Source organism: Dromaius novaehollandiae, chromosome 14 (assembly GCF_036370855.1).
Source record: "Dromaius novaehollandiae isolate bDroNov1 chromosome 14, bDroNov1.hap1, whole genome shotgun sequence".
Taxonomy (NCBI): domain Eukaryota; kingdom Metazoa; phylum Chordata; class Aves; order Casuariiformes; family Dromaiidae; genus Dromaius; species Dromaius novaehollandiae.
In genome coordinates, this window is record NC_088111.1 from 2152135 (window position 1) to 2172161 (window position 20027).

General features: G+C 59.6%; 2 protein-coding genes across 5 annotated transcripts; both read right to left on the bottom strand.

The window, feature by feature from the left end:
* Positions 1 to 208: 208 nt before the first annotated feature.
* Positions 209 to 13317, bottom strand: LOC112980438 (mesothelin-like protein). 3 transcript variants are annotated; one of them, XM_064520056.1, is made up of 20 exons: positions 13180 to 13317; positions 12757 to 12824; positions 12305 to 12336; positions 11529 to 11666; positions 9875 to 10078; positions 9232 to 9417; positions 8646 to 8695; positions 7887 to 7971; positions 7394 to 7479; positions 6868 to 6994; positions 6566 to 6756; positions 6390 to 6480; positions 5912 to 6056; positions 5376 to 5560; positions 4528 to 4683; positions 3850 to 3983; positions 3378 to 3508; positions 3109 to 3203; positions 1855 to 2887; positions 209 to 1078 (listed from the first exon to the last, which is right to left on the bottom strand). In XM_064520056.1, exons 2-20 carry the CDS (start codon positions 12794 to 12796, stop codon positions 999 to 1001), a joined length of 3189 nt encoding a protein of 1062 aa, XP_064376126.1. In that variant the 5' UTR covers positions 12797 to 12824; positions 13180 to 13317; the 3' UTR covers positions 209 to 998. The 3 variants fall into 3 exon arrangements, with proteins under 3 accessions (XP_064376126.1, XP_025951063.2, XP_025951062.2); XM_026095278.2 differs by having other exon boundaries at positions 7851 to 7971; positions 9896 to 10078; positions 13180 to 13316; XM_026095277.2 differs by having other exon boundaries at positions 7851 to 7971; positions 13180 to 13316.
* A 1803-nt stretch (positions 13318 to 15120) lies between these two features.
* On the bottom strand, positions 15121 to 20013 carry RPUSD1 (RNA pseudouridine synthase domain containing 1). Of its 2 annotated transcripts, none has more exons than XM_064520063.1 (6): positions 19860 to 20013; positions 19192 to 19381; positions 18752 to 18875; positions 18250 to 18352; positions 18071 to 18172; positions 15121 to 17672 (listed from the first exon to the last, which is right to left on the bottom strand). In XM_064520063.1, exons 2-6 carry the CDS (start codon positions 19371 to 19373, stop codon positions 17272 to 17274), a joined length of 912 nt encoding a protein of 303 aa, XP_064376133.1. In that variant the 5' UTR covers positions 19374 to 19381; positions 19860 to 20013; the 3' UTR covers positions 15121 to 17271. The 2 variants fall into 2 exon arrangements, with proteins under 2 accessions (XP_064376133.1, XP_064376132.1); XM_064520062.1 differs by lacking the exon at positions 19860 to 20013 and adding an exon at positions 19594 to 19837.
* Positions 20014 to 20027: the final 14 nt, after the last annotated feature.

Sequence of the window (20027 nt, forward strand, 5' to 3'; positions counted from 1 at the left end):
CGTGAAACCAGGAAAGTTGGGGATCTGCAAGCAGGAGGGAGAAACACTCACTTGTAGGAGAGCTACTAGCAAGGGAGATACTAGATAATTGAAGAAACTCAGAACGGAAGTGGAAACTGTTTAGATTTAACTTAGCCAGAAAAATGTACAGTACAAAGCACTAAACACATCAAAGAACACCTTTGATTAAGAAAAAGGAAAAAAAACCTTTGGTTGATCTTTTATTATATAGCATTACAACAGTAATCAGTATGCACTGTCTTCAACTAATCTTCCCTCTAACTAGGCTTGGCATAATGTGAACAAATCCCGATCAAAAGTCTTGTAAGTTCATAAAGCAAGTTAAATGCAATTTAGTGGATTTCTGAGTGAGCTTTCAGATTCTGTTGCTGGGCCATGTGCTGCTTCTCTTGCAATGGCCAGTAACTTGGATCCCTGAATAGTCCCACTGGTTTCAACAGCTCCCACTGGGATTGCTTAGGAAGTCAATGTCACTGGATCTGAGTAAAGCTAGCACAACTGGACCCACTGTCAGCATTAATGTGGTGCTGGACCAATCAATGTCACTAATAATTGTATTATATAGAGCAGCTAGCTAGTAAACACCTGTTTTTTTTCTTGGATCTCATCCTGAAATACAAAGGAGACTTGGGGATTTAATTTGAATGAGATCCTGCCGTACTTGTGGTAGGATTGATCTCCACCAAGTAAAAGACCCCTGAGTGATGAAAAGGTCTTAATTATTGTAATGGGAAACTAGAACCTCTAATCATACTGCTTTATTTTGAGTTGGGCTTTTTTGGCCTGGAAGAATAGCTGTTCTTCCTTCATATCCTGGCTTAAGAAATAATCAGATTTCCTGCCGGTCTAAAATTGACAAACTTCATTCCTTTCCTGGCTTTCTGGCTTTCAGCAGGGAATTTGCCAGCACCGATATTTTGGAGGATGGTGAAAATTGGAAGAGGGATCTAGTGAGCGTGAGCCCGGAGGTGGTGGTGTCAGAGAAGCCCTTGCAACAGTGAGATTCCCAGGGCTGCAGTGAGTACGTGCAGTAAGCAGGAGAGCCTGCATCCTGAGCCTGGATGGAGAACAGAGATGAGAATGAATTGGATGATCTAGGTAAACAGCACAGCTAGATGTGGGCTTGTGAGGGGCTGTTACAGTTGTAGAGTTACTTTGGGATTCAGGTACTGCAGAGTATGGCACGTCTAGTAGATCAACTCTTTTCTGTCTTTTGTGACATTGCCCGTACTCTGCACCTTCAGACGCTGACCTGCACCCTGGTTATAAATATCAGCTGGAAATGAATAGTCAGGAGCAGTCAGTCATCTCTTAATTACACTAGCATAAAGCAGGAGTAAATCTGTTTGATTCATTAAAGCTACTGGTGTAGCTCTACTGAGAGAGAGAACTTCAGATTTTAGGACCTTTATAATGACACCTATTCAAAAACACTGTATACAGCTAAAATATGGAAGGCCGTATCCTTCCTTTGTGAAAGATGACACAGTACCACTGGCAATAACAGAACTATACCAGCTTCTCCCCACAGTGGATGAGGGGGTGTCGTGTGTTCAGAACTCGATAACACGTGTGAAGGTGCAACCCTGCTGCCCTTGCAGAGCCCTGGGTATCTGAAAGCAGTGCGTTCTGGATTGTGTGGTGCTACAATGCCCCGTAGAGATGCGTTACTACATGGCTTGTCAGTGGCTGTAAGGAGTTTCTTATGGACAACACCACACCAGTATTGAATCTGGCCAGGAAGAAAGTGAATCAGCTACTGCTTATCAATGAAGACTTTTGCCTCGACATTGCTTCCTAAGGCTTTCCTGACTTGTCGCATTCACGCCTTACCAGCCTCAGGTTGTAGATTGATGTATCCAAAGGGTGTTGGGTTCTGTGGCTCTGGCGCTTCTGTAGGTGTTTTCTTAGTGGTCTCACGGCTGGTCGTGGTGGAAGAGGGGCTGAGAAATGCTGGAGGGGCACCAGTCTTGCAATTGAATGTTGTCATCTTGGCAGTTGAGGAGATGGCACCCTTTTGGGTGGAGACGGAGGTGCTGGGAATTGGGGTGGGCTTGTGGGGAATGGTGTTTGTTTCTGTGGCTGTGGTGACAACGGGCGCAGAGGTGATGTTAGGAGCAAGGGCACTAAGAGCAGTGCGGGTGCTTGCAGTGGTGGTATTGTGGGTAGTAGGAGCTGGGTTGGTGGTACCCCCAGGTACTGGAGGGTTAATGGGCACTGTTGGGGTGCTGGTATTAGGGGTGGTAACAGCCGGGTTAACAACAGCGCTTGAAGTAGTGGTGGCATTGCGTGTGAGAGCAGGGGGTGGGGGGAAGCCGGGAGAGGTGGTGCTGGGGTTGACAGCAGCAGGGGTGGTGGTGAGGGCGGTGGCTGGGGAGGTGGCCTTGGAGGTGGCAGGCTGGTGGATAGAGCACGGGTTGGTGGAGCTAGGGGTCAGAGCAGGTCGGGCGGTGGGTCTGGGGGTGACAGCGGGACTCCCACCCGCGCCGGGGAGGGTCGTGTGAGCGTGTGGGGGGGTGCTGTTAGGTACGGCTGGGCTGATGGCGCTGGGGGTGGGGGGCGTGTGGGTGCTGGTACTGGAGCTAACGGTGCTGTGGCTGTTAGTGGTGACAGCGGGGAGGGCAGTGGTGGCAAGGACAGCGGTTGTGGGGGCGATACTGGCCGAGGGGGTGGTGTTAGCAGGGGTGGCAGAGCCCGTGGAGCTGGGCTCCACCATCCCCCCTTGCAGGCCGATTCCCAGGATATGGTCCAGCTCCCGCTGGTCCTGTCTCTTGATCCAGCTGATCACAGAAGGGTGATTTTCTGCTTGCTTCAGATCGGGGAGGTTTACCCCAAGCAAATTTTTCACATCCATGACAGTGAGTTTCTGCAATACATTTACAACGTCTTTGTTCATCCTCACAGCTGGTATCACCAAAAAGTCCCACTTTTCTAGTGGGACTGCGGGTTGAGCAAAGACTTACAAAAAGAAGGAAAAATAGAGATTTGTTGATCTGACAGGGCGATAGCCTTGAACCCCAGAGCTCAGCACTCGACTAGCCCTTCTTTTCAGCAGGGGAAACAGCAACTAGGTACCGGGGAACATACCTGCAGTTCATCAGGGTTTAGGGCAGTGAAGGTGCCGATGTCCATGTCAATACCAGTTTTAGCCAAGTCTTTCAGGTCCTTTGCTGGAGCTCCACCTTAAAGAAAGCATATAGGGCACCTAGACGCAGGCAGATGTGGCAGCACTTCCAAAGCTCAGAGACAGGTTTTGGTGACTCTTAGATGTCTCAAGTTTGTCTAAAACACGTAGAGGAAGAAGTATCCATGCCGCAGGCACCATGGGGAAGGAGGGCAAAGGCTGAAACACCTACCCAAATATGGCTGAATCAGGGAATAATATGCTCTGGTGCCAGCCTGGCCAGCAAAGGCCTCCTGGGCTTTTATGTAGAGTTGGTCCTTTTTGTCTTGAGAACAAGAAGAAATGTCTAGTTGTCCGGCGCTCCTGGGGCAAGGGAAGGTCACAGATTAGAGCCGGGGACACCACCCCAATGACAGCAGAAGCCCTTGGTGTGCTCAGGCCAGTGCTGCTGTGGGGTGACTGCCTGAGGAGGTGCAGCGATTTGTCCCCCACCCACCGTATCCACGGATCTGGCCATCAACCCACGCGGTAGGTCCAGGCAGTGGAGCGGAGCGCTGAGGCTGATGTTTTTGCCCAGCTGCGCTGCCCTGCGAGGGGCAGAGTCCGAGGGGTCTGGGAGTGCGGGAATCTGCCCTTCTGCCTCCCTCTTCCCCTGCAATGCCAGGGGCCTTAGGGTTTGCCAGTAGCCTTAAAAAGTGCTTTACCCAATTGCTTCTGGAGTTATTCTACAAATATGATCCTCAGCCAGGTTACACAGGTTTCTGCCACCAATTTTCTGAAGCAAGGGCCCGGTTAAGGTGCCTCCTAGATCCAAATATCTCGTGATCAGATGCTGGGCCTGGAAAATGCAATTCAAAAGGTTGAATATATTGAGCAAGGAGAACGCTCCTTGTACAAATGCTTATCGCAGCACGACAAAAGCAGTCACGGCAAACTCGAGCAGAGCCTTTGCTACTAATCCTAGCAAGAGTGGAGAGGAAGAGCTCCTTCAAGGCTGCGCAGCAAATCTGAGCTCAGCAGTGAAGTCAGACACTTCACCAATGATACCCCGCTCAGATCTCCAGTCTAGGTGATGGGCTAAGCCTGCAGGTCTGTGATGCCGTGCACTGAGATCAAGCAGCCTTGTCGCTCCCCCTCTGCGGGACTTTTGTGGGCTCTCACACGCTCGTGCAACCCGATGCCAGGTGCCTTCCCCACGCCTGTGGCCAGGCCTGCTCCCCTCACACGTCCCACCTTGCCCCACGCGCTCCCTCCTAGGGCACGCAATACGTTTTCATCTCACGTAACAGGAGCACTTGCAGTGTCTGCAAATCTCACGGGAGAATCGGTGAGGCTTTTGTTGTTGTTTTGTTGTTTTTTGCCCTGTCTCCTGGCCCTTTTACCTCGGGAGCTTTCCACTTGCCGGCCGTGGGGTCAAGCAGGGCTGCGAGCGTGTCACTGGATGTCACCCGCCACGTGCTGATCTCCTCCGCGGTGTACTGGTGGGACAACTGCCCAAACAGCCTTAACTGGTTCTCCGGGATCCCCTCTGGGTAGATCTGAAAGGTCAGGCTAGCTCGTCAGAGAAAGAGGGTCAGAGAATGAGGGACGCCTCTCTTTGTGTCTAAATATATGAACTGCTCTTCACACCCCAGGGCACATTCCAGTGGCTTAAAGAGTAGTGAGAAATCCACAAGCAACGTTTTCCCCTTTTACTGCAGACGCAGCACCCAAAGTCTCTGTCCCCCTTTTATGGTTGCCCTCATGCTCCCGTGTCCTCTGGCGCTTTGCTGTATCTTTCACTTGACACTTGACTGCAGACCCTGGCCTCCGGGCACGCAAAGCCCAGCCTAGCCAGCCTCTTAGACCTGCGCACAAGGCGTGTGCTGGAGGACACCAGTGTCTTCAGGCGTCCTTGGCAAAGACCAGCCTGTCCACATTACACCTCGTTCCCCTCACCTAACTCTTTTCTCCCTTATTTTCCCCAACCCGTCTGCTTTTCTCTCTCAGCCGTACCTGCTCTCAGATCCTGAACTCCAGGGTTTTGAGTGCTTTGCAAGGCAGAAACATGCATTACACCTCAAATGCCCGTTAAATTGTCCCTCCCAAGTATGTGCTGAGTTTCTCCCTCGCTACGACCAGTCCCAGCGATGCCCGTTCCCTGCAGACTGGTCTCTCCTTTCCCATAACGTGGCTCTATTAACCCGAGGCACAGCCGAAGGATCCTGCCTTCTTTCCCTATGTCCATTACCTCACTGATTTTTTTTTTCACGACATGGAGGTACTCCACAGTGAGAGGCTGTTCCAGCAGCAAGGCCAGATTTGCTTTTAAAACCTCGTTACTCAGGCACAGATCAAACTGCTCGCTGGTGTCGTAGCTGAGGAGGAAGAGGGGGTCGGAGATGGTGCTGGCGACAACCGGTGCGGACAGGCAGTCTGGAGAGAGCCAGGCAGGGAAGGGGGGTTAGAGGGACGGCAGTTTCCTTCCTTCCCGCCTGACGCTGAGCCTGTTACGGGATCTCAGAGTCCCTCAGAAAAGCCATACTGAATTAATAGGAAATTATAACGATGCTGTTGCAATCGTCCTGTAGGGTGGGACTTAGAATTGGTGTCCCATCCTCCAGTTTTCTTCTTCTCTCTAGGGACCCCTTTCTCTTGAGAGAGCCAGAGGCCGAGGTGCCCATGGCATGTCGGGGCATGAGTCCCCCCCCGACTTACGTTTTTTGCCCCAAGAGCTTTAAGTGCCTGAACTTAAGCAGCTCTGTCACTGCTAATGCAGATACTTACGTTTCGTGCTCCGCTTCAATCTGCGGCGAGACGAAGACGACGCAGTTGCAAAGGCTTTCAGGAGGGTCACGGATTTCTCCCTCTGGGAGACCCCTTGGCTGCGGTACTCGGCAGCAACGGTCCTGCAGAAAGCCTTCCTCACCCCCTGAGGAGAGGAAGGGCAGAAAGGGTTCCTGGGCCCTTGGCGGCTCCGGACAAAACGAGTGATTATGCCAGGACCTGACGGCCACGCGGCACGAGAGACGCAAGCAGGGCCAGCGTATCGGCTTCAGGCTAGTGCGAAGGCAGGAAAGGAGTTGGATGCCGGGCAAAGGAAAGGTGAAGTGCAGGAGAGAAAAGCTGGGTCCAAGAGGATCTGGGGGTCACAGGGGGCTGATAGCAAAGGACACAGTTCATAACTAACCCGTCACCCATCCCAGCCACCACCACATACGCTAAAGGGTGAATGAGCCCTGCGGTCTCGAAGGGGACCGCTTACCTCAGCCACTGAGGTCAAAACTGTCTGATTCAAGCTCAGCACGAGTGGCCCCAAACTTTGCAGGCTCCTTAAATCCCAGGACGAAGGATACCTGCAGCCAAGGCACAAGGCACAGCTTAGCTTCCTCAACATCGGTGACCGTCACCCACCCGTAAGTACAAGCGGAGGCTCCTTACCCGTACGCCGTGGCACCCCCGAGGAGCACGGCATTGAGGGCGGCTCGCTGGGCCCCGGACAACGCTGGGCAGAGCTTCAGGTTCTCCAGGACGCTGGGGTGGGAGGCTGTGATGACGGCTGGCTCCATGTCACACACCAGGGCACCGAGGCTGCCGAGCTGCTCTGGACTCAGGCTGGTGCTGCTCACTGCCTGCGGAGAGGCCGAGACAACCCTTCCTGCAAATGTCGGATACTCGGTCCGACTCAGCGTGGCTCTCGTAACCTCCTCCCGAGCAGAGCTCGCAGCTCAGCTCCAACGTACCAAGCACGCTAGTGCCCTGCGCAGGAGCTGCGTCCTTCGGGTCGAGCCTTTCGGCAACAGGTCTAGGTTCCCTTGAGAAGCCAGAGCGTAAAACGCTTTGCAGGTCCGGTTGTGCACACCGGCAAAGCTGGGAGGAACAAGACACGCCATGGCTGGGAGGACATCTCGGACAGTGGCGAGGTGTCATCGAGCCCTGTGCTCTCCCTTTGGCAGCGTCACGGCCAGACTGGCACTGGCACATAGTTTGTGTTCCTGGGGCCCTTACTGGGGTTGGAGAGAAGCGGGCTGAGGAGAGGCCCAGGAGTGGGCTGCAGTGCTCCAAAGCAAGGGAGAGGGCTGGAAACGCCCTGATGCGTTAGGTCTGAAGGTGTCTACCGAAATAGGCAATTTTCCAAAGTTTCTCCCGTGTACAGCTCCTGCACGCACCAAGGTGTGACGGCTGTAGCCACGCTCGCAAGTGTGGTTGTAATTTGTTGGACTGATTCTGCCCTAAATACATGACCTTGTGCCATCCTTAGATACTCACTCAAAGAAGAGCAGCACGTCTGGTGGGTAGCCGGCGAAGTTGGCTGTCAGGTTCTTTGCGGCGAGCAGTCTGGCCAGGCAGGATAACTGAGATAAAAAAATAGGTAAAGGGGAGATACTTTTCATAATAACGGTGATGAGACGAGAGGCATTGGCCTTTGTGTGGTCTGTTGGCTTGCAGGAAAGTAGGCCCAGATAACAGCCCTGATGCTGTGCTTGGCCAGGTGTCTTTTTAATTGAGAAAGTGGCTGCAAACCCATCCCTTCAGGACAATGTCCTGGTGCAAGGCACTCGGGGGAACGGCGGGAGCTCCCTGCCCACGGCCCAGGCTTTTGCCTGTCGGACTCGCGGCTTTCCTTCCGGATTCGTTGTCACCTCACCAGCAATCCACAGGCAGGAAGGGACCCATTTACACAAGCAGCCCTTGCCCACCCTGCTTTCCGCCCTCCAACGCCTACCTGGGGGCTGCTCAGCGCGACTCTCCGGTTTCGCACCTCTTTGGCAAGCGACAGGGTCTCAGCAGCTGACAGGGCGCTGGCCGAGGAGCACTGGAAACCTCGTAGGACCGAGGCTGAACAGCTGCGTTGGGGAGGCAGATTAGCATTTTGCTCTCCGTTTTAGTTACCCCCTTGCGCGCAGCAGCTGAGGACGAGCCTGCTCTTTTCCTAGGGAAATCGCCGGTCCCCAGTCGCTCGCACAGCCGCGAGGTGCTGTGGGTGGACGTGACCCGTGGGCTGTGCAGAAGGGTACCGTAACCCCAGTGCTGTCTCGGTGGGGAAGGAGTTGTCCTCCAGGCTAGAGATGCCCCAGCCCCATGGGGTGGGGGGTGGCGGTGCAAGGAGCAGCCACGCTGCTCGCGTCCCGGCTGACGAGGTTGCGCAGGGGCAGTCGCTAATGAGAGCACGAAGGCTGGAGGTGGCTGGGTTAACCCTGGCTTTGGCAGTGAAGGAAACCAGCCGAGCCTGGATTTCGGCTCGTGGGAGGCTCCTGTTAAGTCGGTGTCAGCCCTTTACAGGGCGAGGAATTCTTTATGTGTTTGTGCTACAACAAAAGCCGAGGCAGCTGAAAGCCCGACCTGCCCGCTGGTACCCAGAACCCGCCGTGCAAGGCTTTAAATCTTCTCCAGCCCTACAGACCTGTCACAGCGGGCCGTGACACACACACACAGAAATTCCCTACCCACCCATGCGAGGCATCCGCGTCCGCTCGCCCCGGGCCCCCGCGCTCCTGGAGAGCGGCCGCGCGGTACTTACGCGGCGCGTCGAGCGGTGCCGGACAGGGCAGCTCCGGACAGGACGGCGGCCTGCGGAGGAGGATGCAGAAATGCTCGGCCACAGCGAGCTGCAAACCTGGGCAGACGGGCTAAGGGAGCGCGGGGGCCTCGCGAGCCCCACGGGTCTGCGTTCAGGGAGAGACGTGCAACCGGAGCGGCTCCCGTTTCCCTGGGACCGGCCACCCTCCCCAGGACACGTGCGGGACCGTGAGGGAGACCTGATGAAAGCACTGGGGAAGATGAGCTTCAAAACGGAAGGACCAGGCTGGCATCTCAGCAAAACCCTGTAGGCTGGGAATGGGGTTTCTAATCTTCAAAGGAGTGAAATTTGGAAAGAGCTTATCCTTAAGAGAAGCGAAGAGAACTTGTTCTTAAACTGGAGCTTGCTAGGGCCGTGAAACGAGTAGTATTTTGCATCTGCTTGCAGTAAGAGCGTACAGGTCTCGGGGGCAAAGGGAACCTCCCCAGTCCGTCTCCCCCAAACACCCTGAGCTTCGCATCCCAGCTGCCGGACCGAGAGGCATGAAACACAGTGGGCTCCCTCCCTACGGAGGCCCGTTCCTCACCCCCACGGCGCCCGGCCGGCTCGAGAGCCGCAGCGTCCCCTGTTCCGGGGACCAGCGTTTCCTGCTGATCCTGCCGAGATCCGGGCTCCGGACGGGAAAGGTCAGCCGCGAGCCTGGAAGCCGGTCGGCCAGACGGTCAGGAACGCGCGTCAAAACGTCCCCGAGAGACGAGGCGTTGGAGACGAGCTGCGGAAGGGAACACGAGACCTGCCGGCGCACGTCCCCGCGTGCCTGGGACCTGCCCGAAACGCGCTTGGCACGCAGGGCTGGTGCCGGGAGGCCGGGAGCCCTGCTAGACCCCGCGGCCGTCGGCCCCGCCAGCGCGGCGTGTGGTTCCTCAGCGGGGACCCTCGCGCTGCAGCCCTGCAACAGCGGCTCGCTCCGCATCGCGAGGATTTGGGGTGAATTCAGACATTTTGGGTTTCTCCTCAATGCTCAGCCTTCGGGGGATAGGCAATAAGGCAAGTTTGCAGCTGGAAGGGCTTGTTGCCTTGTCCACAAAAGCTCTCTTTAAGTAGCCTGGCACCTTCTGCATGCCCCCGAAATGCCCCCCGGCCCCTTCCCGTGCATGCAATCGCTTAACGTGTGCCGCTAAACTGCAAGGCGCGAGCACGGCCCATGCGCCCGGGCAGCACGGCCCTACCGTGACGTCGCTGCTGCTGACCTTGCTCCTCGGCGCCTCGGCTTGCCCCGGGGTCCAGCCTGCGACCGGCCAGCGCGGGGCCGATGGGGATCCGGCGCTCCCGGCTCTCGGCTGTGCCCCCCGGCCGGCGGCCAGCCCCCGCCCTCGCTGCCCCCCCGTGTCCGAGGCGGAGGGTGCGATCCGGGCAGCGAGCAGAGCCCCGAGCTGCAGGGAACAGTGGCGATTAGTGACAACGGCTGAAAAGCAGCTAAGGTGGCCCAAAACCGCCGTGGGACGCTCTGCCGGGAGACGCTCCTGCTCGGGGCACCCGGGTTTCGCGGCTGGCGTTTGGGAGCCTCCAGGTCTCTCTTGCAGGGGGCAGAGCGGGGGGGTTGCTTCGGCCTCGCGCCGGGCGGGCGGCAGCTCCCTGGGCTCCCGGGCACCTTCGGGAGGCTGCAGAAATTCACTGGGGTGAAGTAAGGGATTTCAGGCAAAGCTGAAATAATGCACCTAGATGCGGACTGTGTGTTGAGGCTCCTTTAACACAGAGTTTCGCTCTGAACGTGTCTAGAGGAAGCACCTAGACCATCCCAGCTCCTTTAGCTCCTTCTCCTAAAGGAACAGCTTGGTAAAAGCTGTTGCGCTGTTTGGGTATCACCGGATCTCCTGGGTTTTCTCCCGGTTCTGCTTTCTCCCTCTCCAAGGACTGAAGGAAAGCAGCCGGCTCAGACCCCGGCCCGCCCCGACGCCGAGGCGCGGGTTCGGCAGCCCCACACCGGTGCCAAGGCAAATTCGGCGAGGGCTCGGCAGGGCTCAGCTCGGTCCCGGGCGCCCCAGCAGCCCCGGAGCAGGTTCATCCGGGCGCTGGCACCAAGGGAAGCGGCCGCGCGGAGGTGGGAGAGCCGCGTCGGGAGGGCGCCGATGGGAGCGCATCCCATGCAGGTACGAGAATACGGCAAAGATGCTGCTACAGCCTCTCACACACAGACCCAGCCAACATTTCTTTTTCTTTTCCTGGCCAAGACACGATCTTTTTTCCAAAATTGAGCATTTTCTGTATTGTCATTCATGTCTTCTAAAACGTTGCGCTTTTATCCCACATCCCCCAAGCAAACGGAAAAATGAAGCAGGCAGAGCTACCCTTCCCTTGGGTTTTACCCGTCTTCCCGTTTTCTCCTCTTCCAGCAGCAAAACTGAATGAGGGCAAACGGGACGGATAAGAGGGCAGAGGAAACCAGGTAAAAACGTCTGGGGTTGAGAAGGAAAATTTCAAAACATATCCCCGGATAAGAAATAGTCTGGATTTTTCTCAGTAGCGAACCAGGCGCTGGCTCTGCCGCTCGGGCGTTTACATATGCTGCTGGGGGCTAAGCAAAGGACGCACGTTATCGACCCGAGCGGCTGGCGGGGGCTGCAGGGAGGGGCCCGATCCTGCGGCTGGGGCCGTCTCGCTCGCGGGAAGACTGAGGCTGGCCTGGGCGAACGGGGAGCCGGTGTGGGGCTCGGCCACGTTGCCCACCAGAGTCGGGATGGGGAAGGGGGCTGCTCGGAGCGGGGCCGTGCCGGGGCCATGCCGCGGGTGAAGCCCCCCGCGTTTTACAGGGTCTTTCTAGCACCTGCCACTGCAGCAAAAATGCAGAATCAGGTGGCACCAAGACACACGCGTCCAACCTACCGCCATGCGCGGCCGGGCCACGAGGTGCCCTTTGCTCCTGTGACTCCTCATGAGCATCGTCAGGACGGTGGCATTGCTGCGGGGGGCAGAGCTGGCCAGCAGGTCAACCAGCGCGGCAGGGTCCGTGCTGTCCGCAGCCTGGGAGGGAGAGAAACCGGATCCTTAGGATAGAGGAGCCGAGAAGCAGTAACAGAGAGGAACTTGCTCCTGCAGCTGGGGTGGGATCTTTGGCCACGGCAGGGTACATAGCACCTAGGCTTTGAGGCTGCCAGGTTCTCCCTTCCCATCCTTACCGGAGGCACCTGGATGTATTCCTGCAAATGCCGGTGACTTACAAAGACAAACAAAGGGAAAACAGTAGAGAATATTTCCCACGTTCGGCAAATGTAGGGCTTAGACTAAAATAGAAAAAAGCCTCCCGTTCTGAGTCACGCGCTATTTGTCTGAGCTCTGGGACAGAGATACGAAAGGGACAAAAGGGGACACCCAGGCAGCGTGTGCAGCAGCCCTGAGGCTGCTCTAAGCTGTGCTCGGCCGCAAAAACCACCGCGGTCAGTCTCAAGAGCGGGGACCCCTCGACGGTGGGCGCAGTCACCTCCCCCTGCTTCCCCGGCGCTGGAGCGGGTGGAGGGTCCCGGGGGACCAGGGCCGCCCTGGCGTGCAGAGAGCCGCGGGGGCTGCCGCTCTCGGCACGGGCTGTGACGTCCCGCTGCAGGTGCTCTTTGCAAACCCGGTATTTAAATATTTAGCTATTTAAATAACCCGCGGCGACTTACTGATGCTGCTGTCGCAAAGTCTGTTGAAAGTCCTGCAACAAAGCGAGATCACGTTATAAAATAGCTGTACCTCTATATACTCGTGAACGGGGGCCTGTTCTCAAACAGCTCCATATTTAATGTTTAGGAAAAATCTTTTCTGTGTCAGTTTGATAATGTTTAGTAAATGCAGGCGAGTGTGCAGAGGTTCAAACGCGCAGAGATCACAAGCACCCTGCAGCCTGCACGCAGCCCTGATAACCAGGGCCTCTCCCACGGACGGGTACGAAGGACGGTGAGAAATCGGCCCCCGACGCGGTGCCCGCGGCAGGCTCGGGAAACCGCCCGCAGCCTCGCGGCACCCACGGCAGCGCGAGCGGAGGGACGCGGTGCGGAGCTGCGGGGCAAAAGCGGCCGCGGCGGGAGCCCCCGGGACGAGGCAGGGCCGGCTCCGGGGGACGGGAGCGACTCACGGAGGCAGAGGAGGCAGGCGGCCAGGAGCGCCGGGGCCATGCTGCGGGGCCGGGTCCTCGGGGCTGGCCTGGAAGAAGCAGAGCGCCGAGGTGAGCGCATCCCCCGTCTCGCCCTGGCTGCCGATTTTCGGTGTCAAAACCCTGGCGCTGGAGCGGACGTGAGCACCGCGGCCCGAGCGTGAGCTCTGCCGCTCCGCGAGCACCAGGGCAGATCCACCCGCCTCCAAGAGAAAAATTTAAAAAATCTTTAATAGTGGAGGGCAGAATTCTGTTCTCTGCCTCCTGCGGAAAGAAACGCCGTAACGCGTATTGCTCTCCAGCGTGCGGAGCGATGTCTCCGACCCGGCTGCTCGCGCGGGCAGTTCTCGGGGGGGTTTGCCGGGGCACGGGCACGTCGTGCATTGGAAAGGGGACGGTGCTCACCCAGCTGCGCCCGGTGCGGTGGCAGTGGCGGTGGCGGTGGCGGTGGCAGCGGTGGTGGCAGCAGTGACAGCGGTGGCGGTGGCCCCTCTCGCTGGGTGCTGCTGCCGGCGCCGGGAGCCTGGGCGAGCTGCTCTGCGCGGGCGCCTCGCGGGGTGGGGATGGCGCTGGGGAAAGGGGGTGTGACACAGACACCGGCGGTTTCTCAACAGGGTTTCGTAAAGCAGCTTTGGGTTTTTTTTGCTTTTTTTTTTTTTTTTTTTGCTATAAGGGCTAGTTTGAACTTGGGGCAAATGCATTAAATCCTCCGGTTTGGCCATTCCTGCGTTCCTCGCGGAGACAAAAGTCCCCTGAAGACAGTGAAAAACCTCTGAACTGTTTAGGGCTGTGGTTTGTCGGGCAGCCGGGGTTCAGAGCAGCACAGTCTCCAGTTCAGGGCTCGACGTCCGGCTGTGAGCTTGCTTTCCCTCGCTAGCTTTCCCTTGGATGTGGACAACCTCCGTTTCCCTTTTTACAGTTTTCTACCTGGAATTTCTGACCATGTTTTGATGCCATGAAAAAAACAGACTAAAAATAAAGAAAGCAAAGACTTTCCAGGGGTGTTTGATGAAAAAAAAAACAGAGGAAAGTGCCGCTGCTCAGCAGCGTGCATGCTGTCAGCACTGCAGGCCGGCCGCGCTCGCTGGCCACGCTGCTCCTTGGCTTGGCCAAATCCAAGGGTATTGGTCTGGGGTATATTGGCCTTTGCAAATAGTCACTGCAAACCACGGAGCAGCTGCCAATGGGTCTCACTCCCTCTTTGCAGCTCCTGGTTGCGGTAGCCTGGGTGGCCCTGGGCTCCCTGGCATCTCCCTGGGGTTTTGTGCTGGAGCCTGGATCTGGATCGCATCCGTTCGCTCCAGCATCACGGGAGCATGTGTGTCCTGTCCCCCCCCCGCCAGTAGCCTCGCGGTCCCCCCGCCGCAGCCCCCATCCCAACTGCTCCTTGGGGCCGTGGCCTCGCCGGGGGCCCGGGCGGAGCGGAGGAACCGGTCCTGCAGAGCAAGGTGTTGGTCAGCAGCTCGCCCGTGTTTCTGGTTTCTATTTTGGAAGGATCTGCTGCAAAAATAGCTCCCGCTGGAGAGGTAAAATTACAGAAACTCGTTTGCGCTGAGGCTGCCGACGGGCAGAGCCTTCGCCCGGGGCTCTGCAGCCAGGGGTGAAGGGAGCAGGGAGCAGGGACGCGTCCGGCACCTCGGGGGTCACCGCGTGCACCCAGCCCTGCCGGGAGCTTCAGCACGTGGATCATCACAAGCTTCAATTTGAGGAACGAGCTGTCGAGCTGAAAGCGTTGTCCTCGTCTCCGCGACCCACCGAAACGCCCGAAAAGCCCCCAAAACACGTCGCCCCTCTTCTGACCCTCGTCACCCGGCGTCCTTGCTGGAAGAGGTCCGCGGTGTTTCGAAGCTGGGCAAAGCTTTTCTTCCTGCTCTGGGCGTTTGGCCTGGGACCAAAGCAGCTGCCGGTGTTGTCAGTCAGGTATTTTTTATGGGGTGACTCTGGGTTTTTCTGTTTTCAGAAAACCGAAGCCGGTTTCTGTTAGCGCGCTGGGTGCAAACGCGGGTCGCCGCGGGACGGGGAGGGCTGGCAGCGCGGTGGGGCCGGACGCGGGTGCCGGTGCCCCGGCGGGGAGGTGCGGATGGAGCAGAGCTTCCCAAAACCCCGGACCCCCTCCGCGCTCCCCCCGCCCTCCCGAAGCCCCCAGCCGGGGTGGGAACCCCTCTGGTCTCCGCAACGAGGATCCCACCCGGGCGAGGGGGGGTTGAGCGCGTGCCGGGGTGGAGCCGGTGCCGGCCTTGCCGGGCCGGTCCGTGCTCATTCCCGACTGCCCCCCGGCGCCGAGCACGCTGCCGCCCGCTTGCCGCGCTCCCCCGGGCGAATTGAGAGACCAGTCCAGCTGCCGTATACACGTGCAACGATTTACTCCAGTAACGTCCACGAATGTGCAAGAATAAATAAGGGTTACTGCAAGCTGTACAGCACGTCACGACACACACGCACCCGTTCACACCCCCCCCCGACCGGGTTTAAACGCACGAGTGGGTCCACGCGGGACACGGCGAATGGCCCAGGGGAGGAGCTGCACCGCCAGCACGGAGCAGCACCGCGCACCAGCACGCAGGGGCACGCGGGTGAACGCGCTGCCGTAAAACAGGGGAAGGAAAATACAGGTTTTATCTCCGGTTCCTGCAACACGGGGTAAAAGCACAAGATGTGGGGGCTGAGGGGGGTGCTGGGGTGCCTGCGGCGTTCCCGGGGGCAGTGGATTGAAGCTCCCTGGCTGCCACTGTCTAGGTGACCGGCCCCTTGTGCATGTGCATTGGTGTCCCTAAATGCCACCGCCACCCGCGCCCTCGCTCGCAGACAGACCTGTCGCAGCGGGGACCGTCCCCCACGCGGGCGCACGGGCAGCGGGTGCTGCGGCAGGTTCCACCCCGGCACTGCGAGCCCTGCCGTACACCCCGGGGCGGCTGGCTGCCTCCTTAGCCACCGCGCACGCCACGGCCTTGGTGCTCTGCATGCACGGAACCAGCGGTGACAACACGCTTCAGCGGGCCACCGATGCCTGCAGCAGTCTCAGGGCGGTCTCTCCTAACCCCGCTCCAGCCGACCTGTTCTCTTCGTTTCCCAAACTTCCCCTAAGGGCTGCAGAGGAAAAGCGAGGTGGAAACCAGAGCGCAAAGGCAGCATGAAGCCGACCGGCAAAGCGAGGAAATTTTCACACCGACTTTTCTTTGCGTGCTGCAACGCTGAGCTCCAGCTGGAAACGAAACCCTCCTTCCTGCTGCTCCCGTCAGCCCGCAGCGCTTCTCTGGGCTTCAGCCGCCCTCCCCGCTGTTTGCATCCCGCCGCAGCCCGAGAAAGTGCCGGGCTGGGAGCCCCGGCTCCAGCACCGTCTAGCGCCAGCGCCTGCAGCGAGCGATTCCAGCGATCCTTATTCCCCAACAGCAAGGAAACATCAAGGAAAAGCAGAAGGAGGCTTTTACCGTCCGGCTCTGCCCCGGCAGCGGTTGCACGCACATCCAGGATAAAAGCGGTGCTAGGAAAAGGAGATCTTAGTAGAAAGAATAATCAGAGCTATTAAAAATAGCTTAGCGATGCTGGCTATTTCGGGTACAAGTACTAAAAATACATGCGTTTCCGAGACCATCAGTATTTCAGAACTGCTAAAAGACTAGATTCTTCTCGTAGAAATTTGAAAAAAGTTTAAAAACTATTAGTATTAACTCACTCATCCTCAACGAAGCTTTAAAAAAATACACGTGGTCTGATGCAGCCAGGGAGTTGCAAGGACAGGGAGGGGAAAGCAGTGATCCTTTGTGGCGGTTAGGGGACCTTTCCCATTCCGCACGTCTCAGTTCAGCGGGAAAAACACCCGGAGGCCGAGCCAGCAGGAAAGCCGCCCCTCTGCAGCGGCTGTGCGGGAACCGGCCCCGGGCGTCCCGAGAAACCCGCCGGCAGCCCTGGGCTGGGCTGTCCTCGGCCCCCCAACCGGCCAGCAGCCTCCCGCTCGCCCTCCCGCTCCCTCGATAAGTGGGGCAGCCCCGCTCAGCGCCCGCCCTGGGGGACCCGGCCTGCAGGCAGGATCGAGGGGTGGGACCGCGGGACACATCCCGAAGCTGCATCCCGCGGGACGCGTGATCCGCGTTCTCCCTCCCCTTCGACGGCTCAGCATCCTCGCGCTACGGGTTTGCGGACATCCCCAGCGCTTTACTGGCAAAGCCCGTGTCCACGCTCACCCAGCTGCGTCCGAGCCCTGGGATGGGGGTGACCCCCCCGGTCCCACCTGCGCTCGAAGCCGGTGCGGGACACGCTAACTCTGTGCTGAGGCGTGGAGCTAGGGAAGGGGCAGCCAGCGGTCAGGCAGGTGAGGAGCACATCAAAAAACAAGCCGATCCTAGCCGCTGCTAAAACCTCTCTCACCCCAGAAGTGAAGGGAACCGTGGTGTACAAAAAGTGCAGGTGTGGTCAGCGCTGGGCTTGGGGGGGAGGCTGGCCGGGACCCACTGGGACAAAAACGCAGCTTTGGGCTGGAAATGCAGAAACTCGAGCTGCTCACTCCAGAGCCCACTCCGCCAACCACTGCTCACACTTGGCTCGCTGGTCCTCTGTCTCCGTGCTCCCAGCTTCCCTCGGTGCCTCCTCCCCTCTGCCGCTAAGCACGGCTCTTTGGCTCTCCTCCTCTTCCTCTTTCTGGATCCTCTTGTCCTTTAGCTCTTGGATGGTCTCATCCAGCCGGTGGGTGACGTGGTGAGGCACCCAGTTGCCGTCCATGGCGGTCACGAAGGGGTCGGGCGCGCAGACCTCGATGAGCTCCTTCCCGGTGGGGATGCGCAGGTAGTAGGCGTGGAGCATCATCCTGTACGGGCTGCCGTCCTTCTTGCGGCTGTAGGTGAAGTCCCCCACGATGGGGTGGCCGACGGCGCTGCAGTGAACCCGGAGCTGATGCGTCCGCCCTGGGGGGAACCAGGAGCACGGTCATCACGGAGAGGAGATCCTGCACCACCCAGCTGAGGGCCCTGTCGTGCGAGGTGGCAATGCACCAAATGGCATCTGTGCCCCCCGTCAGGGAACATAAATCCCCATGGGCCGAGCGCGGCTTTCAGCTCAGCCCTTTCCACGCTTTGCTTTGCACCATGCAACCATGCTGCGGCCAAGGCCAGGGCTGCACGTGCAGGACCACAGCAGGACCTCCGGCTCCTCTCTCCGGCGCGGCACCTCTTCCTACCGGCTTCGGCGGCCGAGCCGTGCCCGGCCGAGCAGCAGCGTCAGCGCTGGCCCCCAGCTCCCGCCACCGCTCCCCGGCGCGGCAATCCCGCTCCGTGCCCGCGCAGCCCCGGCCGCCGGCTCCCACCTGTCAGCGGCTGCAGCAGCACTTTGGTGACGGGGTCCCCGCTGTAGGACCCGTGCTCGAGAACGATGAGCTCCGACTGGCAAGGCTTGGGGTTTTCGCAGCCTGGAGGGAGAGCGGCACGGGGTCAGCTCGCGGGGCGAGCGCGGCCCGGGCAGCGCCGGCTCGGCCCCGGTGCTCACCCTCCGTGCCCTCGATGCACATCATGTGGGTCAGGCCCTCGGTCGTGTTCTTCCCGATGGCGTACCGGATCGTCATGCGGCTCTGCTTCACGTGGCCCCTGACCTGGAGGGCGGAGGGGAGAAACCTGGTTCGCCGGACAGACCGAGCCCCGACCCTCGCCGCTCAGCTGCGCCCGGACGTCAGACGCGCAGGAGCAAGTCCCCATTTGGTCCCCGTTTAGAAGATGTCCCCACTCAGATGCGTCCAGAAACAGGAGGATCAGCCTGGACTTTGCGTTCCGCTCCCGGAGGCAGCGAACAAACCGCTGCAGAGCACCAGGCTGCCGGACGGGTGTCCCGACTCCGGACTCCAGGTGTCCCTGGAAGCAGGATCAGGCTGGAAAACTGTGGTTTGCACAGTCCCACCAGCCTACAGCCCGCCTCAGCTAATACTCACAGATCAGACGGGGCTGATGGCGGCTGCGGCAACCTGTGACGGAGCAGAGCTGGTGGCCGGACTTACCAGGGCCAGATAGGCTTTGGTCACCAGCCGATCCTTGAAGCACTTGTAGGCGCTTCCCGCGGCGGCCTTGTTGAGCGCCACGCAGAGAGCCCCGCTGGTGGAGAAGTCGAGCTGGTGGCAAAACCTGCAGAGGAGGCGGAGGGGGAATGTCCTCCGGGGGAATGTCCTCCGGGGGAATGTCCTCCCGGGGACTCCTGCCAGCTGCGGGTGTCTTGTCTTTTCCTACGTGCCTACGCGAAGGCAGCAGCAGGCAGGGCACAGCTCAGCCCCGTGTCACCCACCGGTGCCCCGCCAGCCCCGGCGCGTCCCCAGACCTCGGGCAGCCCGTGCAGCGGCGGTGCCCATCGCTGCGCCTAGGCCATGGCCCCCAGCGAGGACGCTGCGGGCAGCGGACCGAGATCAGCGCAGCCAAAGGTCCGTTCGGCCTCGCCGGCGCCTACCTGAAGCCGTAATAGGTGTCCGGGTCGGCCAGCTCGGGGAATCGGTACTTCAGCTGGCTCTGCAGGGTCAGCGTCTCGTACCACATCTTGCTGTCGATGCGGATGTCCCAGTGCTTGTTGACCACGATGAAGTCGGGGCTCTGGTACAGGATGGCCAGGTTGTCGATGGTGCCCGGCTCCATGGCGAGCCCTGCGGGGAGGCAGCGAGGGGGGCGTCACGGCAGCTCCGGGGCTGCGACTCTGCGTGACCGAAAGGGACGCGGGTGACAGGCCGGCGGGCGATGGCCACGGCCGCACCGCTGCCAAGCCGTGCCGGTGCCGCAGCCGCAGCCGCGCCAGGGCCACGCCGTGCTGGGGCTGCAGCCGCGCCGATGCTGCACCGCGCCGGCCCCGCGGCCCTACCGGTGTCACGCGGTGCCGGTCCCGCAGCCGGCCGGTGTCAGGCCCCGCAGCCGCCCCGCTCGGACACCGTGCTGGAGCCGGGGCGATGCGGGCCGGGGAGGCCGGATCGGTGCCGCCTCGCGCCCCTCGGCCCGTGCGCGCCGCCCGCGGCGGCCGGGACCAGAGGCCGCCGATGCCCTTGCACGGGCCGGACCGGAGCGGCCGTGCAACCCCCGATCCGCCCTCCCGGCACCGCCACGGCCACCGGCGCCGCGCTCGGGGCCGACCTGCAGCTCCCGCCCCGCCGCCGGGGCCGGGGCCGGGGCCGGGGCCGGGGCCGGACGGGCCGCGCCGCCAGCGGCTACATTGTATCCACCGGGGCGCCAGGCCCGGCCGAGCGCGCCGCAGCCAATCAGCGCCGCCGCCGCCCCGGCCGGGCGCGTCGCAGCCAATGA

What these genes read in the sequence shown, in the direction of transcription:
- LOC112980438 (XM_026095277.2), bottom strand. Translation starts at nt 12,796, where the DNA reads ATGGCCCCGGCGCTCCTGGCCGCCTGCCTCCTCTGCCTCC. An exon ending in CGCCTGCCTCCTCTGCCTCC is followed by an intron (nt 12,337 to 12,756) that starts GTGAGTCGCTCC and finishes GCTTTGTTGCAG; the next exon opens with GACTTTCAACAGACTTTGCG. An exon ending in GGCACCGCTCGACGCGCCGC is followed by an intron (nt 7,972 to 8,645) that starts GTAAGTACCGCG and finishes TCCCCAACGCAG; the next exon opens with CTGTTCAGCCTCGGTCCTAC.
- RPUSD1 (XM_064520063.1), bottom strand. Translation starts at nt 19,373, where the DNA reads ATGGAGCCGGGCACCATCGACAACCTGGCCATCCTGTACCAGAGCCCC. An exon ending in CCAAAGCCTATCTGGCCCTG is followed by an intron (nt 18,353 to 18,751) that starts GTAAGTCCGGCC and finishes TCCGCCCTCCAG; the next exon opens with GTCAGGGGCCACGTGAAGCA. An exon ending in GCTGCTGCAGCCGCTGACAG is followed by an intron (nt 17,673 to 18,070) that starts GTGGGAGCCGGC and finishes GGTTCCCCCCAG; the next exon opens with GGCGGACGCATCAGCTCCGG.